At 45.7% G+C, this 19,119-nt stretch overlaps 2 protein-coding genes across 3 annotated transcripts in view; both read left to right on the forward strand.

Moving 5' to 3' along the window:
* Nucleotides 1-3,794, forward strand: part of LOC308305078 (uncharacterized protein) — a 26,497-nt gene extending 22,703 nt beyond the window's left edge. The window contains exon 8 of the mRNA XM_080749734.1: nucleotides 3,683-3,794. Within this exon, the coding sequence (XP_080605860.1) occupies nucleotides 3,683-3,715 (33 nt within the window). The 3' untranslated portion in view covers nucleotides 3,716-3,794. The remainder of the gene's footprint in view (nucleotides 1-3,682) is intronic.
* f7l (coagulation factor VII, like) lies at nucleotides 3,712-18,884 on the forward strand. Of its 2 annotated transcripts, none has more exons than XM_080749722.1 (9): nucleotides 3,712-3,866; nucleotides 4,894-5,060; nucleotides 5,551-5,575; nucleotides 7,945-8,082; nucleotides 8,787-8,927; nucleotides 12,087-12,175; nucleotides 13,436-13,616; nucleotides 15,085-15,386; nucleotides 17,047-18,884. In XM_080749722.1, the coding sequence occupies exons 1-9, from the start codon at nucleotides 3,761-3,763 to the stop codon at nucleotides 17,299-17,301; spliced, it is 1,404 nt and encodes a 467-aa protein (XP_080605848.1). In that variant the 5' UTR covers nucleotides 3,712-3,760; the 3' UTR covers nucleotides 17,302-18,884. The 2 variants fall into 2 exon arrangements, with proteins under 2 accessions (XP_080605848.1, XP_080605849.1); XM_080749723.1 differs by having other exon boundaries at nucleotides 7,945-8,058.
* Nucleotides 18,885-19,119: the final 235 nt, after the last annotated feature.

Here is a 19,119-nt window from a genome sequence, read left to right on the forward strand (position 1 = left end):
ATCATTATTATTGACCTTCCAGCAGGGCTGTATTAACCATTGGGCCGGTGGGGCCGCTGCCAGGGGCCCTTTAGCCTCGCAAGCCATCCCGAGCTACGTCATCACCAATGTGCTTCCTTTCTCGGTCTGGTGTCCCTCCCATTGAGCCTCTTTATTAGCAATTTTTTTCTAATTTCCAATCAAAAGGCTGCATTTCAAGCGAACCCGCCTCACACCGCTCTTGATTGGTCGAGCGGCTGCTACAGCTCTCGCATTTTGACAACAAACATGGCGGACCCCATGTCCGATGCGAGTTCACAAAACGCAAATAAAAGCTGCATTAAGCGAAGTTTTATCTGAAATCAACGGCATCTCATAACTTAAAAACGAACAAGTTTATAGTTACATATGCGTGATTTTGTGTACGTTTTTGGGTGAGAGAGTACGTACGGTAGATCCGTCGACATGCATAGTTCCTCTCTACGTTATTTACGTGCCGACCCACTCTCCGCTCCCGTTTTGGGCCGCACACCACATGGAGGTGGTTTTTTAGCCAAAATATGTAGAATCACAGAATTTCTTGACCCGACGACTGACGTGATGTTTGCTGTCGGCAACGTTATCACGGTAAATGCAACTCCGCGAGGGACCGAGGTACAGATTAACCACCCAGACTGAGTAATTATAACAAAACACAGTGCACTGCACCCGTCTCGCGGCTGTTGGAGGACAGGCGGTGTGAGTGTGTGCGCACGCGCGTTTGTGTGTATGTTTTCTCATGCCAATAAAGCCGTTGTGACTGTGAGGAGTCGAGACGTCCTCTTCAGTGATTGCAATGACGTTCCTTTTTTTCCCGTTTCTTTCTAAATTATATTTCTTGTTGGGACACATAGTTTCAGAACCGCTGTCATAAGTAATTGTCCTCACTACTGCCACGGTTGAGAAAAGTTCGCCACGGGTAGTTCAAGCGTACGTACGTCTTTATCGGTTTTAATCCGTCGGGTTGAGAGTTGTCCGTAAGGTTACGGACAGAGACAATTACATACTGACCTATGGAGCAATCGGATTAAATCACTCTCCCCCTCCATTTCTTGTGTATTCCTGAGGTCCTTATGTACTACTATGCATGGTACTTTAGTTGGAAAAGCTCTTGACTCATCAACAGAAGGTCATGGGATCAAATCCCACTACTGGCACCTCTGTATCTGAGCAATTGACTGGTTTGATTTTTCTCTCCTTTAAATGTCCATTGTCTATGACAATGCATTGGGCGCTTAAAGTTAAATATTTCAAAAACTACAAATGATTTCAAAGTAAGAATCTCAAGCATGTATGTCCACAGTAAGGTGGAATTTTTGAATTGTGAATCAAGTTGCTCGGTTAAAGTGTAGGAACAGCGAGGTGCCAACGTTTTCAGATTTAAGTTTTAAAAGTTAAATATATCCAAAACTACAAAACCTTTCAAAGTAAAACGTTCAAGCATGTGTCCACACTTAGATGAATTATAAAAAGTATGAATGGAGTTTCTAAGTCTAAAATACGGAATAATAGTTAGTGACCCCCAACAGTCCTTGATGGCATGGGGCTTGAACCTGCCAACTGTCTGAGGTGAACCCGGCGAGCGTTCGCCTACCTCGCTTACTCCTTTACTGGCCAACCGCGGGGCTCCCCGCGTCCAAATGAAAAGAGACTGTATCCACTTGCTGCCAATGGAAGCTCTCCCCCGCGGTGATTTCTTTCCAATCAAAACGCCTCCCGTCGCATGTCCGTCTGTCTGCCAATAAAATCGCTGCACTCCTTTTTATTTCTCCTCCCCTCCCCCGATCAAAACACACCGTCCCTTGCGAGATTCCAACCAATCACACTCCGTCTTTTCAGGTTGCTGTTCCGGTCTGGACCCAAAGCGGATATGGAAACGGTACTTGCTTTAATGTGCGTGTACACATTGCCGGATACAGCAGGCGGGCTCTAGACAGCATCTGAGCACAGAGCAGCATCTATAGTGGGCCAGTGTTATTGGACAAATTGGTGGCTGGCTTTAGATATCTCTATGAATTACAACAGGGACTTGCAGAGAATATTGGAGAGGCAGGGGCTGAAATTTCTTTTGGGGCCTTTTGGTGAAAATATAAATATGAAAAAGATGACGTCGTCCACGATGGCTGTCATGAGCTTAAAATGCCTATAAAGCTTGGGGGGAATATGTAGGCCACTAGGCCTAAAAGATCATACAAATTGTGCACTTGGTGATTTTTTGCATGGTGTTAGCTAGAAAACTACACCGCGGTGAGGTGATAGCTCTTCACCTTGGACTATGATAGAGGCTTAAGGGTCCAATTGGTTCCATTTCTACACTCTCAGAGTTACAGACCTGTAAGGGTCCATTTGGTTCCATTTGTACACTTTTATAGTTACAGAGGGTCCAATTGGTTCCATTTGTACACTCTCAGAGTTACAGACCTGTAAGGGTCCAATTAGTTCCATTAGATCCCATGTGTAATCCTTAGCCTGATGTTGAGAAACAGTGAATCACTCTGTGTGTGTGTGTGTGTGTGTGTGTGCGTGCGTGCGTGCGTGCGTGTTTGTTTGTGTCTAAAGTGCAAGAGAGAAAATCTGTGAGGTTTGGTTTGTGTCATACACTTTGTTTGTGTCTAAAGTAAATGTTGGTGTGTGTGTGTGTGTGTGTGTGTGTGTGTGTGTGCGTGCGTGCGTACATGTGTGCGTGCGTGCCAGGGACGTGCTGGGCCCCTGATTCAGCCCGGGAAAAGGAGTTGGAGAGGCCCTCATTGCGCGCTATCTATAGCGCTGCTGCTACTCAAAGATTTGTGACAAAGTGACAAGCCAGTGGGCCAGTTACATGAGTTATATTTCGTCGTTGTCGGGTGGAAACCCTGTATGTCCAAAACCGTTTTGTTTTGTATTTATCTTTTTAAAAATGATTTGAACTAGTGAAAACAGCCGATCTACAAGCACACAACGCCTCGCACCGCGAGGCGTTGTGTGCTTGTAGATCTGCTGTTTTCACTACTTTTGTGCGACGGCCTTGTATGATGAAGCAGGGCTTTGCTTTGCGAAGAAATCTGCACATTTGAAACTTGGAGATACGAGGCCAACATTTTTGTCTCCACCAGCCGAAGGCTGAGGGGAGAGTATGTTTTCCCCTCCGTCCGTCCGTCCGTCCGTCCGTGCGTCCGTCCGTCCGTGTGTCCGTCCGTCCGTGTGTCCGTCCGTGTGTCCTCGCAGTTTGTGTGCAGCTAATCTCAGTCGCCGTTGGCCCGGTCGCTGCCAAAGTGAGCACACACATTCCCTGGATGCCAATCTAGAACCTCTGCCCCACATTTTTCAAATCAGCCTCATGGTGGCGCTATAACAGGCCGATTTGTGTGGCCTGGTTGTTACCAGCTAATCTCCGGCGCCGTTGGCCCGATCGCTGCCAAACTGAGCACACACACTCCCTGGATGCTAATTCAGAACCTCTGCCCCACATTTTTTAAATCAGCCTCATGGTGGCGCTATAACAGGCCGATTTGTGTGGCCTGGTGGAGACCTGTGCTCGGAAGAGCACTGCTTCTAGTTTTTTAAATCTTTTCCTAATGGCCGGCCTGGACCGGCCTGGAATGAACCGGCCGTTCGGGAGTTGTCCCGCTTTTCCCAATGGCCAGCACGTCCCTGGTGCGTGCGTGCGTTTTTGTTTGTCCTACAGTGCGAGGGAGAACATGTGTGTGGTGTGTGTTGACAGGAAGCTGGGTGATGCAGCTGGACCTTGCCCAGGCGGTCAGTAATGGAGTCTCTCAGCAGAGCAGACAGACGCACAGACACATGGACAGACGTGCTGACCCTCCTATGGCTGTTCTTATACATCCCACAATGCACCGGGGCTCCCATAGGTAGGCCCGCTCCTCTTCTTGTGTTTAAAAGTGGACGCTACGTGGTGTTTGTCGTCATGACAATCAGTGGTGTAAAGTACCTAAACATATTTACTTACTAACCCTAACCCTAAGTACTGTACTTGAGTACGATTTTGAGGTATTTGTACTTTACTTGAGTATTTCCAATTTCCAATACTTTTACTTCTCCTCCACTACATCTCGGATCCAAATATTGTACTTTTACTCCACTACATTTATTAGAAAACTTTAGTTACTTGTGTTACTTTGGCGCTATAATTTATAATCTTACAATACATCAAAAAAATCTCTGTGAGTATGTATGTATGTATGTAATCTGCATATCTCGAGAACCGTTCGTCCCACCGGCTTCAGATTCGGCATGTGCGTTCCCCGCCGCGGCACAGAGTGCCGTGCCCGGCCTCGACCCCATATATACCGGTATGAGCATAAATGGACAGAGGCAAACAGATGGTCAATATGGGTCCTACAGAGATCTCCATATGTGGGCATAAAATGGACGCAGACAGACAGATAACTCCATATATGGAAATAAATGGACACAGGCAAACAGATGGTCAAAACGGATCCTATGACAACAGGTATAATGGGGTTTGCATTAAAGGGCAGGGAATTCATTCCCTATTTACATTGTTCCCAAGTTGGCCAGGTCGCCGACTAGACGCTCGGCCGCCCAAGCTTCTACTATTATAAAACATACCGTACATTAACCAATTTAGCTGTAAGTTAATTTTTATGACAATACTTTTGTACTTTTACTCATGTTGAGTTCTGGACTCGTATTTCCCAACGTCATATATAGGCGACGTCGTTGCGTATTGGATGTTGTCCCAACGAATCAGAGTAGGGTTAAATTGGATATACTCAAGTAAAGTACAAACGCCTCAAAATTGTACTTAAGTAAATTACTTAAGTAAATGTAGTTAGTTACTTTACACCACTGGTTAACTGTATCTATAGCGCCAACGCTGTCTCATCAGTGTCTGTCTCCCTGCCTGTCTGTCAGCTCCGGTCTTCCTGAACAGAGAGGACGCCAGCCGGGTTCTCCAGCGCTCCCGTCGAGCCAACTACTTCCTGGAGGAGCTGAAAGCAGGAGACCTGGAGAGGGAGTGTCTGGAGGAGAAGTGCTCCTACGAGGAGGCCCGAGAGATCTTCATTTTCCACAAACAAACGGTGAGGCTCGGCCAGGGGCGTCACAAGGGTGGGGGGGAAGTGGGACTGAGTTACTAGGGCCCAAGGTGGAGGGGGGGCCTTAATTATTTTATACTTTAGCTATTGAAAAATAGCAGATATACAAGCTCACAGCCGCGCTGCGAGCTCGTAGATCTGCTATTTTTGAAAAGTCGTGAAAATGTGCGCAGATCTTTGAATATATGTATTTTTTTAAGCGAACATTTGTAACTCAAATTCTGCTTCTGGGAGGTCCCTGAAAGTAAATATTTTGAGATGGGGGTCCGTGGCCAAATACATATCATTTTGGGGGTCCTTCACATGAAAAAGTTTGAGAACCACCGACATAGACTTGCACAAATCTTCATGATTTTTCAAAAAAATAGCAGATCTACAAGCTCGCAGCGCTTTCTTTGTGTTTTGTTTTGTTTTTCTCTACATAATCAACAGGGTACGGTTCAATCACACTATTCTGTTTCTCTGTCTCCTACAGAATGAGTTTTGGAAAATATATTCAGGTAATACACAAAGCAATACACAACCATGTAGATGACGCATACATATTACAGTTTCTACCACTTTTTCTAGTCACATGTTCAAATACTGGATTCTGATTGGCTAAATTCCGGAGGTTATGGCAGAACAACCGCCGCAGTTGTGTGAGGACGAGATCAATGCGCCTCAGTGTACATCCGGGGACTTCAGGAGGTAGTCGGAACACCTTTCCCCCAACCAACATATGACGGTCGTAGCGGTCCTATGTTTACTAACGTGCGTACGACGTCGCCGATTTATTTGGATCCAATGCAATCCGACAACTTTAAAGCCCCTTTTCTCTGAACCTATGCCTTTCTGGAAGCGAACAGCCTCTATTTACGGCCGGAACGGTCCTTCTAACTGACGTTAGCTTAGCTGTATGCTAGACATCTTTCTCTGCATGGAGTTGGCGTCATCTGGTGGTGAGTAGAAGATGTTGTTTGTGGAACTATTTGCTGTCGTCGCGGAAGTTTTATAGGCAATAATGATTGTAACTTAATATCCTTGCAAGTTACAACTATGTGTTTTCTTTCATGTATACGGAAAAAAGTGGTAGAAAAGCTATTTACCACTCGGGGTCGGACATTATGCTCTGATAATGTCCTGTGTGAGGGTGTTATCGGACTCGGCTTCGCCTCGTCCGATCACCCCCTCACACAGGACATTATCAGAGCATAATGTCCTCTCACTCGGGGTAAATTGCTTACATAGCTCATTCATTGTGTGTGCGAGCACATTCTCTTCCTGTGTTAGTATAGTTTTCTTTTCCCTAGGGTGCGTTCGGAAATGCGCACTCAACGCACTGGTGTGCCATGTTGTCGTTCGTTTATTCGGTGCACTTGGTGCGGTGTCGTTTGGAAATCCAGTGCGCTGCGCCCCCGGTGTGCTCAGTGCACGCACTGAACAACCCTAGTGGTTTGACGGTGTGGTGTGTCAGTGCAGTGTTTTGATTGGTTGGTTTTCATGGCCGTGTGTTGAGCTCGTCTCAGCTGTGAACAATGGAGGAAATAACCGCAAAATGCAGCATTTGCAGCTTAATTGGTCGTTTGGGCTTGATAGTTTCAGACACATCAACGTGTAAACTAACAGCAGGTACACCAATGTTATGAATTAAATCTCCTTTCAATAGCAAAGTTACGTTAACAACTGCTGCTTTTCACAAGGTTTTCCTTCAGAGTTCAGAATGAAAAGGTTCACAGCTGCCTCTTAACTGGTCGTTCGTAAATATGCCACACTGAATGCACTCTACAACGTCACCGCCCACTGCACTCACCACACTGACCACACACCCGTTGCGCATTTCCGAACGCACCCCTAGTCTTGTGTTTAGTAGTAGTAGGAGTGTAGGATTATGGGCAACGTAGTTTTTCTGTGTTGTAGTCTATAGAGAATGATTCTCTGTATAGAGCATCGCAGTTTAAGCCCCACCCCGTCCTCACTCCGGTGTTGGAAGTGTTTTCCCCATGCATTTCTTCCATAGACATTTCATAAAGTGTTTATTTAAACGTCTTTTAAGCCTCTGACAAAGCCACCCCAGCTTGTGAGGAATCATGACAATAAACACTATTTTGTGCATGCCACGATTAATTAGAAGCTGAAAAAAAGGGCAGAGTACAACACTGCGTACATCATCTTTGTCAAAACTGCAGAAACTACAATCCCAGAAAGCATTACAAATGACATTTATTTCCTGAAATATATCCCATAAATCACGCTCAGTTTAGTTATCCAGGCCAGCATATGGCCTGACATCTAGTGATTTTCATCTCTGTGGACGCTCTTATCGTCATCTTTAAAACAGTGCATTATATTGTAAAAGAAAGACACTCGCTCACGGAGTTCTGCTGAAGTGCAATAATCTGCTGGGCAGACAGGGGGCAGTAACTATTTCCGAGGTAACCGCAAGATACACGAAAGAAGAAGAAGCGCCGCCAATCACAGACGTCGATTTCACCGGATGTACATTTTATGGGTAATGCAGTTCTTCTCCGTGCAATCTTTATTAAAACATGTTTTTACTAAAACTAGAGTGATTGCATACATACTCAGGGGTTCTATAGGAGCATAAGAACCATTTTACAACCACAAGCCTACTAGTAAGACAGTGTTCATTGAAACGTTACGATTGTATGGCTGATAATGAAATCCCCTATGGGGTAAATTAATGGGCAGTTTACTTCCGACACCTCACTGCGATGCTCTATTGTGTAGTGAAGGATTCTTCTGGGTATTGTAGTTTTTACTGTGTTTTGTAGTGGAAGAGTCTGGGTATTGTAGTTATTTCCCTGTGTTGTGTAGTGAAGGACCACTGTGAGTCTGGGTATTGTAGTTATTTCCCTGTGTTGTGTAGTGAAGGACCACTGTGAATCCAGACCATGTAAGCACGGATCCACCTGCGTGCCTCAGGTCAAAGGTTACATCTGTATCTGTCGCCAGGGTTACCAGGGACGACACTGTGACAAAGGTGAAGAGATAGACACAAACACTGGTAAATGTAATCTGATACTAAATGATGAGATTACACACACACACACACACACACACACACACACACACACACTGGTAAATGTAATCTGATACTAAATGATGAGATTACACACACACACACACACACACACACACACACACACACACACACACACACACACACATACACACACACACACACACACACACACACACACACACACACACACACACACACACACACACTGGTAAATGTAATCTGATACTAAATGTAATCTGATACTAAATGATGAGATTACACACACAAACACTAATACTAAATGTAATCTATATAAGAAAAAGAAGGTGCGCATCAGCAATGGTTTTCTCAGTGGGGTGCTAAACCTAAAGTCAAATTTACATAAAAAAATAGGAATTAAATTCCCAAAAAGGTAGCACATCCCCAATGTTTAAATCAGGAGGACATTTCCACTTATTTATTGGTGTGTGCCAATAAATAATTGTGAGTACTCCTGATTTAAAAATTGGGGATGTGCTACCTTTTTTGGAATTTAATTCCTATTTTTTTAACTAAATGTAATCTGTTTAAGCTAATACTAAATGTAATCTGCTACTCAAAACACAAGTAGAATATACTTTTTAAAGACATTATTACAGTGTTATCATAGTTATTTTATCGTTGTATGACTCAATAGAAACTCTCTCTCTCTCTCTCTCTCTCTCCAGCTGTGAGGGCGTCCTACGGTTGTCTCTATAGAAATGGAGGGTGTGAACACTTCTGCTCAGAGTCCCCCAATGCCACGCACGGCTGTCACTGTCACCATGGTTACGGCCTGGCTGCCGACAACACCAGCTGTCTGCCTCAAGGTCTGGCCTACATCTCCCAGCATGCTTTGTATTGTGTGGTCTGGCCTACATCTCCCAAAATGCTCTGTGTGTCTTTAGGTTCTGGCCTACATCTCCCAGCATGATTTGTGTGTCTTTAAGTTCTGGCCTACATCTCCCAGCATGCTTTGTATTGTGTGGTCAGGCCTACATCTCCCAGCATGCTTTGTGTGGTCTGGCCAACATCTCCCAGCATGCTTTGTATTGTGTGGTCTGGCCTACATCTCCCAGCATGCTTTGTGTGGTCTGGCCTACATCTCCCAGCATGCTTTGTATTGTGTGGTCTGGCCAACATCTCCCAGCATGCGTTGTGTGGTCTGGCCAACATCTCCCAGCATGCTTTGTGTGGTCTGGCCTACATCTCCCAGCATGCTTTGTGTGGTCTGGCCAACATCTCCCAGCATGCTTTGTGTGGTCTGGCCTACATCTCCCAACATGCTGTGCGTGGTCTGGCCCAAGAGGGCGATAGCAAGAGGGTGCATTAGACCCGTACTTCCCGTTTCTGTGTGACGTAGGTAGATACCTTTTTAGGAGGCGGAAGCATGTTTGGAGTCTATTCATTTACAATGGGAGAGCTAACATGAACACAGAGCAAAATAATAGTTCAGAAGCTATGGTCACTGAACTAAATATTGGACCAGATCATCACAAGCCACATAATATTAACAAAATTGTCATACTAAAGTGGCTTTTTTTCAGCGACACAACAACTGAGAAAATCAACTTTATTATTGCTCTTTAGCTGTCCCAGCAACACACTCTCGCGGGATCTATAGCACCAGTAAACAGGACGTGCGTGAGATTTGCCGTCAGAACCGGCGCCCACTTAGGAGTCTATTTGTAGGCTTTGTGTACCATGTCGCACTCTAGTGGATCCAATGAGGATGAGCTATCTTCATTAATTAAATATCTTTGGTCTGGCCAACATCTCCCAGCATGCTTTGTGTGGTCTGGCCAACATCTCCCAAAATGCTCTGTGTGTCTTTAGGTTCTGGCCTACATCTCCCAGCATGATTTGTGTGTCTTTAAGTTCTGGCCTACATCTCCCAGCATGATTTGTGTGTCTTTAAGTTCTGGCCTACATCTCCCAGCATGATTTGTGTGTCTTTAAGTTATGGCCTACATCTCCCAGCATGATTTGTGTGTCCTTAAGTTCTGGCCTACCTCTCCCAGCATGCTTTGTGTCTCTTTGAGGCCTGGCCTACCTCGCCCAGCATGCTTTGTGTGTTTTGAGGCCTGGCCTACATCTCCCAGCATGCTTTGAGTGTTTTGAGGCCTGGCCTACATCTCCCAGCATGCTTTGTGTGTCTTTGATGCCTGGCCTACATCTCCCAGCATGCTTTGTGTGTCTTTAGAAAAGGTTTGGGGGGGAACGGTGGCACAGTCGGCAGTGCTGTCGCCTCACAACTAGAAGGTTCTGGGTTCGATTCCTGCTGGGGTGCTGCGGGTGCTGGAGCCGTGTTCTCTCCTCCGCATCATCAGTGCCCATAAGTGGGGTTGGCAAAAGGGCCTTTCTGTGTGGAGTTTGCATGTTCTCCCCATGTCTCCCAAGTACCCTAAAAAAAAAAGCAGTAATCCTGGTCCCTATACTGCCTCCCCCTGGCCAGCCGGGGCACCTGATGGAGGGGAATGAAACTGGTTGGAATAACGTGTTTCTTCCATGCACTACGTCCAGGCGGGGAATCTCTCCCCTGTCAGGTGAAAAGAAGTGGCTTGGACTCCTCATGCAAGGAAGCATGAGGTCAGTCCATTGTTCTCACCAGGTTGGCAGAGGGAGTGTAGCGCCCAGGATTACATTAGATTATTGTCACGGTTTGGGAATCACTGAATGTATTTGGGCAAGAGACACAAGTGTTAATGGTTAAATGAAGTAAGGTTTTCTGATCTAATGTGCATAATGATAAAAACTATTTAAACATTATCTTAATCAAAATGTCCAATGCAGATGAAGCACAAACGATGTCTAGTTGAAACCCTTCTTCTTTGCTAATGGTACACTAAAGGGAAACACACACTGGACGCAGAGGCGGCGCGGAAGCGGCGCGCCAAAAAACACGGCCCCGTTATTTTCAATGAACTAACCCACACCGGCGGCGTCAGACGCGCGCATCCGCGGGTCTGCCGCCTCGTCTGCCGCGCTGATACGCCGCTGTTCTATTTTTCCAGCGTTGCCGCGTGGTGAACATGTTCTCCCATGGTTCTCCCCACTGGGGGAAATGGATGTGCTGTGTGGCAGCGCGCCGCATCCAGTTGGGGTTACCGCCCGGCACTTCACGTGCGTCGATACGGCGACGCGACGCTGCGCAGCCGCCCGCGTCCAGTGTGTCCTCCCCTTAAGCCTCCTTCCTGATGGTAACAACTCAAATGAAGGGCCAAGAGGGTAGAGTCGTTGTAAATGCCTTTTTGGTTATGGAGCAGTTGTACAGTATACAGTTGTTTCCTGTTTGAGATTGGCACATTTCCTGGGGCAACCTGCCCAGATCACACGTCACACAGGTCTTTTTTTCTTTTTTTACTCTCAAAAAAGCGGCACATTTGAAACTACATTGCAGTGCACGTCATGGGTTGCTTGCCTCCTATGAATTGTTTTATTTTTATTTTTGTTTATTTTCTTTTTATTTTGTTGCTGAGTGAGGTCAGTAGACAAAGTGATATGAGTGAGATGAAAAAACCCGGGTGAAATCTGCCGATCTCAACAGGAAACAACGGTATGTCCTGAAGTTGCAGCTGTTTGTTATAACGCTATTTAGATAGCATGTTGTTTAGACAGCCGCTATAGGCTCATTGTTTACCCGCTATCCTTTAGTTTCTTGAGGCACTACACTACTGCTCTCTCTGCTGGATAATCTCTAAATAATCGGTAGATAAATTCTAGACACATTCTAGATAAGCTCTTGATAAATTCTAGATACATTTTATATATGTTCTAGATACTGTAAGCTAGATAAACTCCAGAGCTCTGGATAAACTTTTGATAAACTCTGGATAAACTCTAGATAAGCTCTGGATAAACTCTGAATAAACTCTGGATAAGCTCTAGATAAACTCTGGATAAGTTCTAGGTAAGCTCTTGATAAACCCTGGATAAGAGTGTGTGTTAAAAGCCTACATTACTCATTGTAAATGGTGACTCCGGTCCAGTTCCTGTGCCGTGTGGGAGGATCGTCCATCACTTCTCCCCCAGGGTGGTCAACGGATACATCTGTCCTAAAGGACACTGTCCCTGGCAGGTACACGGAAGTGTGCACGCTCAGTCGCACATGCATGCATGCACGCACGCACACACACACACACACACACACACGCACGCACACGCACACGCACACTAGGGCATTCACCAAATATTAGAATATTCGAATATCAAAGTCACTATTCGACGTTGTTCACCAAAGTCGAATATTCGCTTATTTTAATTTTTTTATTGTTTTCTCTTTAAAAATATATAGTTTATAAAACTTGGCTAGATAGGAAGTCATAAGAATGAGCTGTCAATGCCCCTGGTGGATGAATTTGTTAATGCTCTATACCAGGGGTTCTCAAACCTTTTTAGGCTGTGACCCCCAAAATAAACATATTTGAACTGGGGACCACCCTGACAAGCACTTGGAATTGTAGGTATTACATTTAATGTGACTCGGTTCCGCAGATAAATATTGTGAAAATAGCAGATCTACATGCTCACAACGCCTCGCAACGTGAGGCGTTGTGAACATGTAGATCGGCAATTTTCAGAATGTTTGCCTCTTGCTTACTTAATATTTGACAGTTTGGCCAGTCCTGTCGAATATTCGACTATTCGAATACTTTGAGGTCGAATAATTCGAATACTAAAAATCACGATTCGTGAATGCCCTAACACACACACACACGCACACGCACACACACACACACACACACACACACACACACACACACACACACACACACACACACACACACACACACAGCATTACGGGAGATGTTTGTACTGTACACGGCGGCGCGACCCCCCATCAGCTTTACAGTCATCAGACGAGGTATTAAGAACGAGCCGTATTGGCATAGCGCCGCCGTCAAAAATGGGGCGAACGGGAACGTCCGTAGCAGTAAAAGTGTTAAGTTAAGCCCCTATCAGAGTCCAGGGTGAAGTGCTATTCACCGCACATTTTAGGTGGAAAGCTTTCCACCTCAAGTCAGAAAAAAAGTGGAGGCCATCATAGTCAGTCACGGTGAAGTCCTATTCACCATGACTGACTGGTCCAGGTCGACCAATCAGTGAACGGGGTGAAGAGCCTATCTGTCTGAAAGTAAAAACAGAGAGATGTGTCGGGACTCGCGGTGGGAAGCTCTTCACCGCGAGGAATGACATAACGTTGTAGTTTTAAGACTAAAAAAGACTACACCGTGGTGGATAGCTCTTCACCGCGGTACTGACTCTGATAGGGGCTATAATCATCCGGGGACCCCCCAAAATGAGCTAGGCTACTCTCTCTCTCTGTCCCTGTGTCCAGGCCATGCTCTCAGAGCGTCACAGACCCACACTGAGGCATGGTGGGAGACAGTCATTGAACGCCGTGGAAGATGATCCATTGCGGTACCTCTGTGGGGCCATCGTCTTGTCCCCCTGGTGGATGCTGACGGCAGCGCACTGCGTGTGGAGGAAACCCGCCGACGCCCTGCACATCACCGTGGGTGAGACCCTCCCTCCCCCACCCACACGCGGACACGCGCAGTGGTGGAAAAAGTACCCACATGTTTTACGTAAAGGATTACTTCACCACTTTTCAACCTATCTTCATATAATAGGTCCTCACTAATGTTCATAATAAAATTGCAAAAAAAAAAAAAATCATAATAACAAGCAATAGTATTAGAAAGCATAAAGATATCATAGTAAGAACAACAAAGTTCGGTTTCAAAATCAAAAGGGATGACATTTAGACCAGACCATGTTTAGGTCATTATGAAATAATATTGCTGTGCAATTTAATTTGCAAATCAGCGGGCGGTGCGTAAATGCGGTCGCTCTCTCTGTCTGTCTGTCCGTCTGTCTCTCTCTCTCTCTCTTACCGTGAAGCGGTGTTGTGCGTGAGGCTGCTGGCTTTTCCTCCGAGGTGAAAAGTCTGGTGACTTGAGGTCCTAGCAGCTTCTGAATTACTTTGTTTATCTCTTGCTTTCAATGCTTTGTAAAAAGACCTTATATCCAGTTTGCTTTTTGAAATCAGCTCAAGATAGCGCGCTGGTGTTCGCTACAAAGCGATTGGCGGTGGAAATTCAGAATACGAATGTTTACAAAAAACAATGATGTTCTGCGCCGGGATCAGGATGTGATTGGCTACTCGGAATTGAGATGCTTTTTATTTTTTTAACCTAAGCCTTGCTGAATTATCACCTCATTGGCACTAGGGGGCTGCGCTGCTGCAGCAACAACAAACAATATACCCAGCGTAGCATTTGGGGAGGCATAGCCTTCCCTAGCCTTCATTACACGCCGCCCATGAGTAGAAGTATAAAGTATTGGAAATTCATTCAAGATCATAAGCCCGATATCTCCAAGAGACCAATCATGCACGCATCCGCCTGGGTGACAGCAGACTGATGGGTGAGCGCTGGCGCTTTGGCATGGATCAACTTTAACAAAAAAAAAGAAAAAATGCACAGACCTGGTTGGTTGTTTAAGTTGGCCAAAATGTGGCCATATTTTCCCAAATATGGAGATGACTGATGTCTAAGATGTCTGACCGATGTCTGACCGATGTCTAAAGCCTCTATCAGAGTCCAGGGGGAAGAACTATTCACCGCACATTTTAGGTGTAAAGCTTTCCAGTCAGAAAATAAGTGAAGGCCATCATAGTCAGTCACGGTGAAGTCCTATTCACCGTGACTGACTGGTCTAGATCGACCAATCAGTGAACGGGGTGAAGAGCCTATCTGTCTGAAAGTAAAAACAGAGAGATGTGTCGGGACTCGCGGTGGGAAGCTCTTCACCGCGAGGAATGACGTAACATTGTAGTTTTATGACTCAGAAAGACTACACCGCGGTGGCTAGCTCTTCACCGCGGTACCGACTCTGATAGGGGCTTAAGATGTCTGACCTCTCCTCTCCTCTCCTCTCCTCTCCTCTCCTCTCCTCTCCTCTCCTCTCCTCTCCTCTCCTCAGGAGAACACGACCGCTCCGTTGACGAGCGCACGGAGCACACGCGGCGCGTCTCCTCCGTGTTCGTCCACCCCGCGTACAACTTCTCCTCGTCCGACAGTGACCTGGCCCTGCTGCGGCTGCGCTCGGCCGTACCGCTGGGGCCCTACGTGGTGCCCGTGTGTCTGCCCGCCTCGCGGGGCACCTTCGCCCGCACGCTGGCGGGCGTGCGCGTGTCCACGGTGAGCGGCTGGGGGCGCCTGGCGCAGGCGGGCCCGCCCGCCAACATCCTCCAGCGCCTGGAGATCCCCAGGGTCCCGCTGCAGGTAGGGTATGGGGCCCCAATAGGCGGCCCGTAGGCCATTTTCGGGCCGCGGGGGGCTACTGTCTGGCCCACACCAACCCCAGTAATAATGGTGGTATAAGAGCAGCAACAACACTAGTATATCGTTGTTGTCGGGTGGAAACCTTGTATCTCCAAATTTGTGTGTTCTTTCGCAATGTAAAGCCCTGCTTCATCATACAAGGCCGTCGCACAAAAGTAGTGAAAACAGCCGATCTACCAGCACACAACGCCTCGCGATGCGAGGCGTTGTGTGCTTGTAGATCGGCTGTTTTCACTAGTTTAAATCATTTTCAAAATGATAAATGCAAAACAAATGGTGTTGGACATACAAGATTTTCACCCGACAATGACGATATCTGAACTGTCGCTGGAGTAGTGGGAACGCCACCGTCGCCCCCTGCAATGTTGTGGCCCTCGGCTTGGTAGCCTTGACATAATTCGGCCCTTGGGGAAAACTAATTGGGTAACCCTGAGGTAGGGTATGGGGCCAGAAAAAAAAAGTTTATTTTATCAAAGACCCAGTGAGCAATCGGCTATTGTTATTGCTACGCCTGGCAATGACATACTGTGTACCACTTTGCGTGGTTTTAGGGAAAAATCTGTAGGAGCAGTGTCCGAAAATGTGTTTAGCAAAAATCACCCTGATGGTGGCGCTAAATGGGACATATCCATGTTCATGACATGACTGTAGACACACTGTGTACCGCTTTATGTAAACTGTGCATGATATACTTATAGATGTTAGTTAAGGTGCTAGAAAAACACACAAAGACAAAATAGTCATTGGCCGTTGTAAGGTGCAAAATGTCAGTGCATGTCAATGAGAAACAAATACACAGTTACATTTAAAGATGGGGTGCCATGATTCTTCCCCCCCCCCCCCCCCCTAAAACATGATGATTAGGCATTACAATTATACTAGGAGGAAGATTTTTTCCAAAGACGTTTACAACGTAAGTGTGTGGGTGGTTGTCAGCTGAAGTTAGCCACACCCTCAGTGTTGGGTGTATGGTAAAAGGGGAGGGGATGGCATTATGATGTCATTATATCAGTGTCTTTCAGGAGGTAACCAAAGATACACAGGGAAGGCAAATGTGGACATTATAACCCCACCCGGGGGTCGAGTAATGTTAACTCCATAGACACATACAAAACAGAAAAAGTACAAAACTATGGCACCACCTCTTTAATGTAATTTTCGTAATAGCGCAACACATGGTGAAGTGTGCCCCCCCCCCCCTTCCTCTCCCTTCCCATACAGTATTGCAGGCACATGCACACATAGACATCAAAGGGGGCTTGAGCCCCTGACCTTACCGGTATATCTGTCTGTAAAAAGTGCCCTCTCCAGACCATGAATGCAATGGTTTACTATGGTGAAAGAAATGCAAATGCCCCCTCTTTCCATGCCATACCTGAAGGCAGCATTCAAGAGAATTGCCTTGTCCAAACTCTCCTGAACTTAAATGTAGCATCTTATGTTGAAATAATTGCCCTCTCTGTGTAGAAATAAAGCATCGAAAATAGCCGACCTCCAAAGCTCACAGCTTGGAGGTCGGCTATTTTGGATATTTCCACCAAAAGGCCCTTTTGGACATGTCGGCCCCTGCCTCCCTAACATTCTCTGCACGTCCCTGCAGGAGTGCCGCGCCCACACCCAGCTGCCCATGACCCGGAACATGATGTGCGCGGGGGTCCGCGAGGGGGGCCGCGACGCCTGCCAGGGCGACAGCGGGGGTCCGCTGGTCACCCGCTACAAGAGGACCTGGTTCCTGACGGGCGTGGTGAGCTGGGGGCGGGGCTGCGCCCAGCAGGACCTCTACGGCGTCTACGTGAGGGTGGGCAACTTCCTGGGCTGGCTGGAGCGTACCATGTCACAGGAGGGGGGCGTGTAGCATCTGGATTCACGGGTTTGGGGGATTTGAACCATTTTAACAAAGGCTGGGACTTGAACTGATTCATTTCGATTCATTAATTGAGTACCTGAGAACCACAAACTAGAGGTTTTTAATCTGTTAAATTCTTAATGCACTACCCCCCCATTTTGTTGAATTCGTTTTTTTTTGTACTTAACTCATATATATACATATATATTAGGAATTATAAGACACTAGTCACTAGTGTCACTAGGGCCCAAGGCGGAGGGGACTTAATTATTTTATACTTGAAAAATATTTTTGAAAAGATGTGTGCAAATCTTTGTATTTTTTAAGCGAACATTTTCAAATGTTGCTTCTGGGGGGGTCTCTGGAACTAAATGTTTTGAGATGGGAAACATAGGTTTTTCAAAAAAAACCTTAGTAGGATTTGAACTATTCAAAGACTTGCACAAATGTTCACGATTATTCAAAAATAGCAGATGTACAAGCTTGTATATCTGCTATTTTTCAATAGTTAAAGCACAAAATTATGCGTAATAATGCGTTCCCAGTCTAAATGGGTTACCCCCTCCCCCTATGAAGAACATTCATGGGGGGCACCGCAGTGAATCCTTGTACCCAGGGCCCAGAATTTGGTGTGACGCCCCTGGTGGTCCTTGAAATAAAATAACAAAATCGGGAACCACTGGTAGTGTAATTTTATAGCAGGCGTGAAGTCCACAAACCAGCTCTGACAGTATGATGAAACCCAGTTCCAGAAACAGTTCCAGTTGTGATGGAAACCGATTCCGGTTCCTCAATGTTGGATCCGGTTCTGGATCCCAACCCCACCAACGTTCGACTGGAGTGTAAGGCGCCGTACAGACATTTGCGTGAAACATCTTCTCCGTATCGTCTGAGAATGGCCACTGGGAGCGCCGTACTAATGCATTGTCAATGGAAGGTTGTTTGGTGTTTTGTCGTTGCCGTGTCTCTTGGCCAAAAGACAGGCTGTGGTTGAGCTAGAGACACGGCAACGACAAAACACCAAACAACCTTCCATTGACAATGCATTATTACGGCGTTCCCAGTGGCCATTCTCAGACGATACGGAGAAGATGTTTCACGCATATGTGTGAGTCCAGCCTAAGACCGGGGTTGCCAGGAGCTGATCGGACTAAACCATTTACTTGTTTGTGAAGAATGTACTCGATTTTAGTGGAACTTAAGTTGTGTTGATTGAAAAAAAAGACATTGTTTTCTTCATACAATATATACAGAATAAATATCTGAATGGATTTATTGTTATTGGTGTTGAGGGTGTTTACATAATGCACACTAATCATGTTTTTATGCTTAATGTTTGTTTCTTTCTGAATGTATTTGGGCATTCTTAAACATGAAATCTGGAACCTATTATAACAAATAAAGGTTATTTCAACCAATCAATGTGGTTTAGAATTATGTTAATTATTGTTTATTAACATGTACTTACTGTTTATTCATATGCATTGTTTTATTTTTCTGTGATGTTTTTGTTTTATTTCATTGTGTCTACTGTACAGCACCTTGTAACTTTTGTTTTGAAAGGCGCTTTACAAATAAATTACCTTACCTTACCTTACCTTAATTAAGCAATATATGTAATATTGCGATTATACAAAAAACACTCTTCATTAAAAAAAACACGTCAACTTAATTTCATTGTAATTAAGATATTCAATAGGAATTTGTAATTTTTTAATGCCACATTTAGCTACCATGTCCCTGAACGTCACATGGAAACCGCTAGCCTAGCCGCCTAGCATAGTGTGGGGAGAGAGGAGCGCTTGCTGTCTTTCGTGACCAACACAG

This window comes from Nannobrachium achirus (assembly GCF_963921795.1).
Source record: "Nannobrachium achirus genome assembly, chromosome: 19".
In the NCBI taxonomy this organism is placed as follows: domain Eukaryota; kingdom Metazoa; phylum Chordata; class Actinopteri; order Myctophiformes; family Myctophidae; genus Nannobrachium; species Nannobrachium achirus.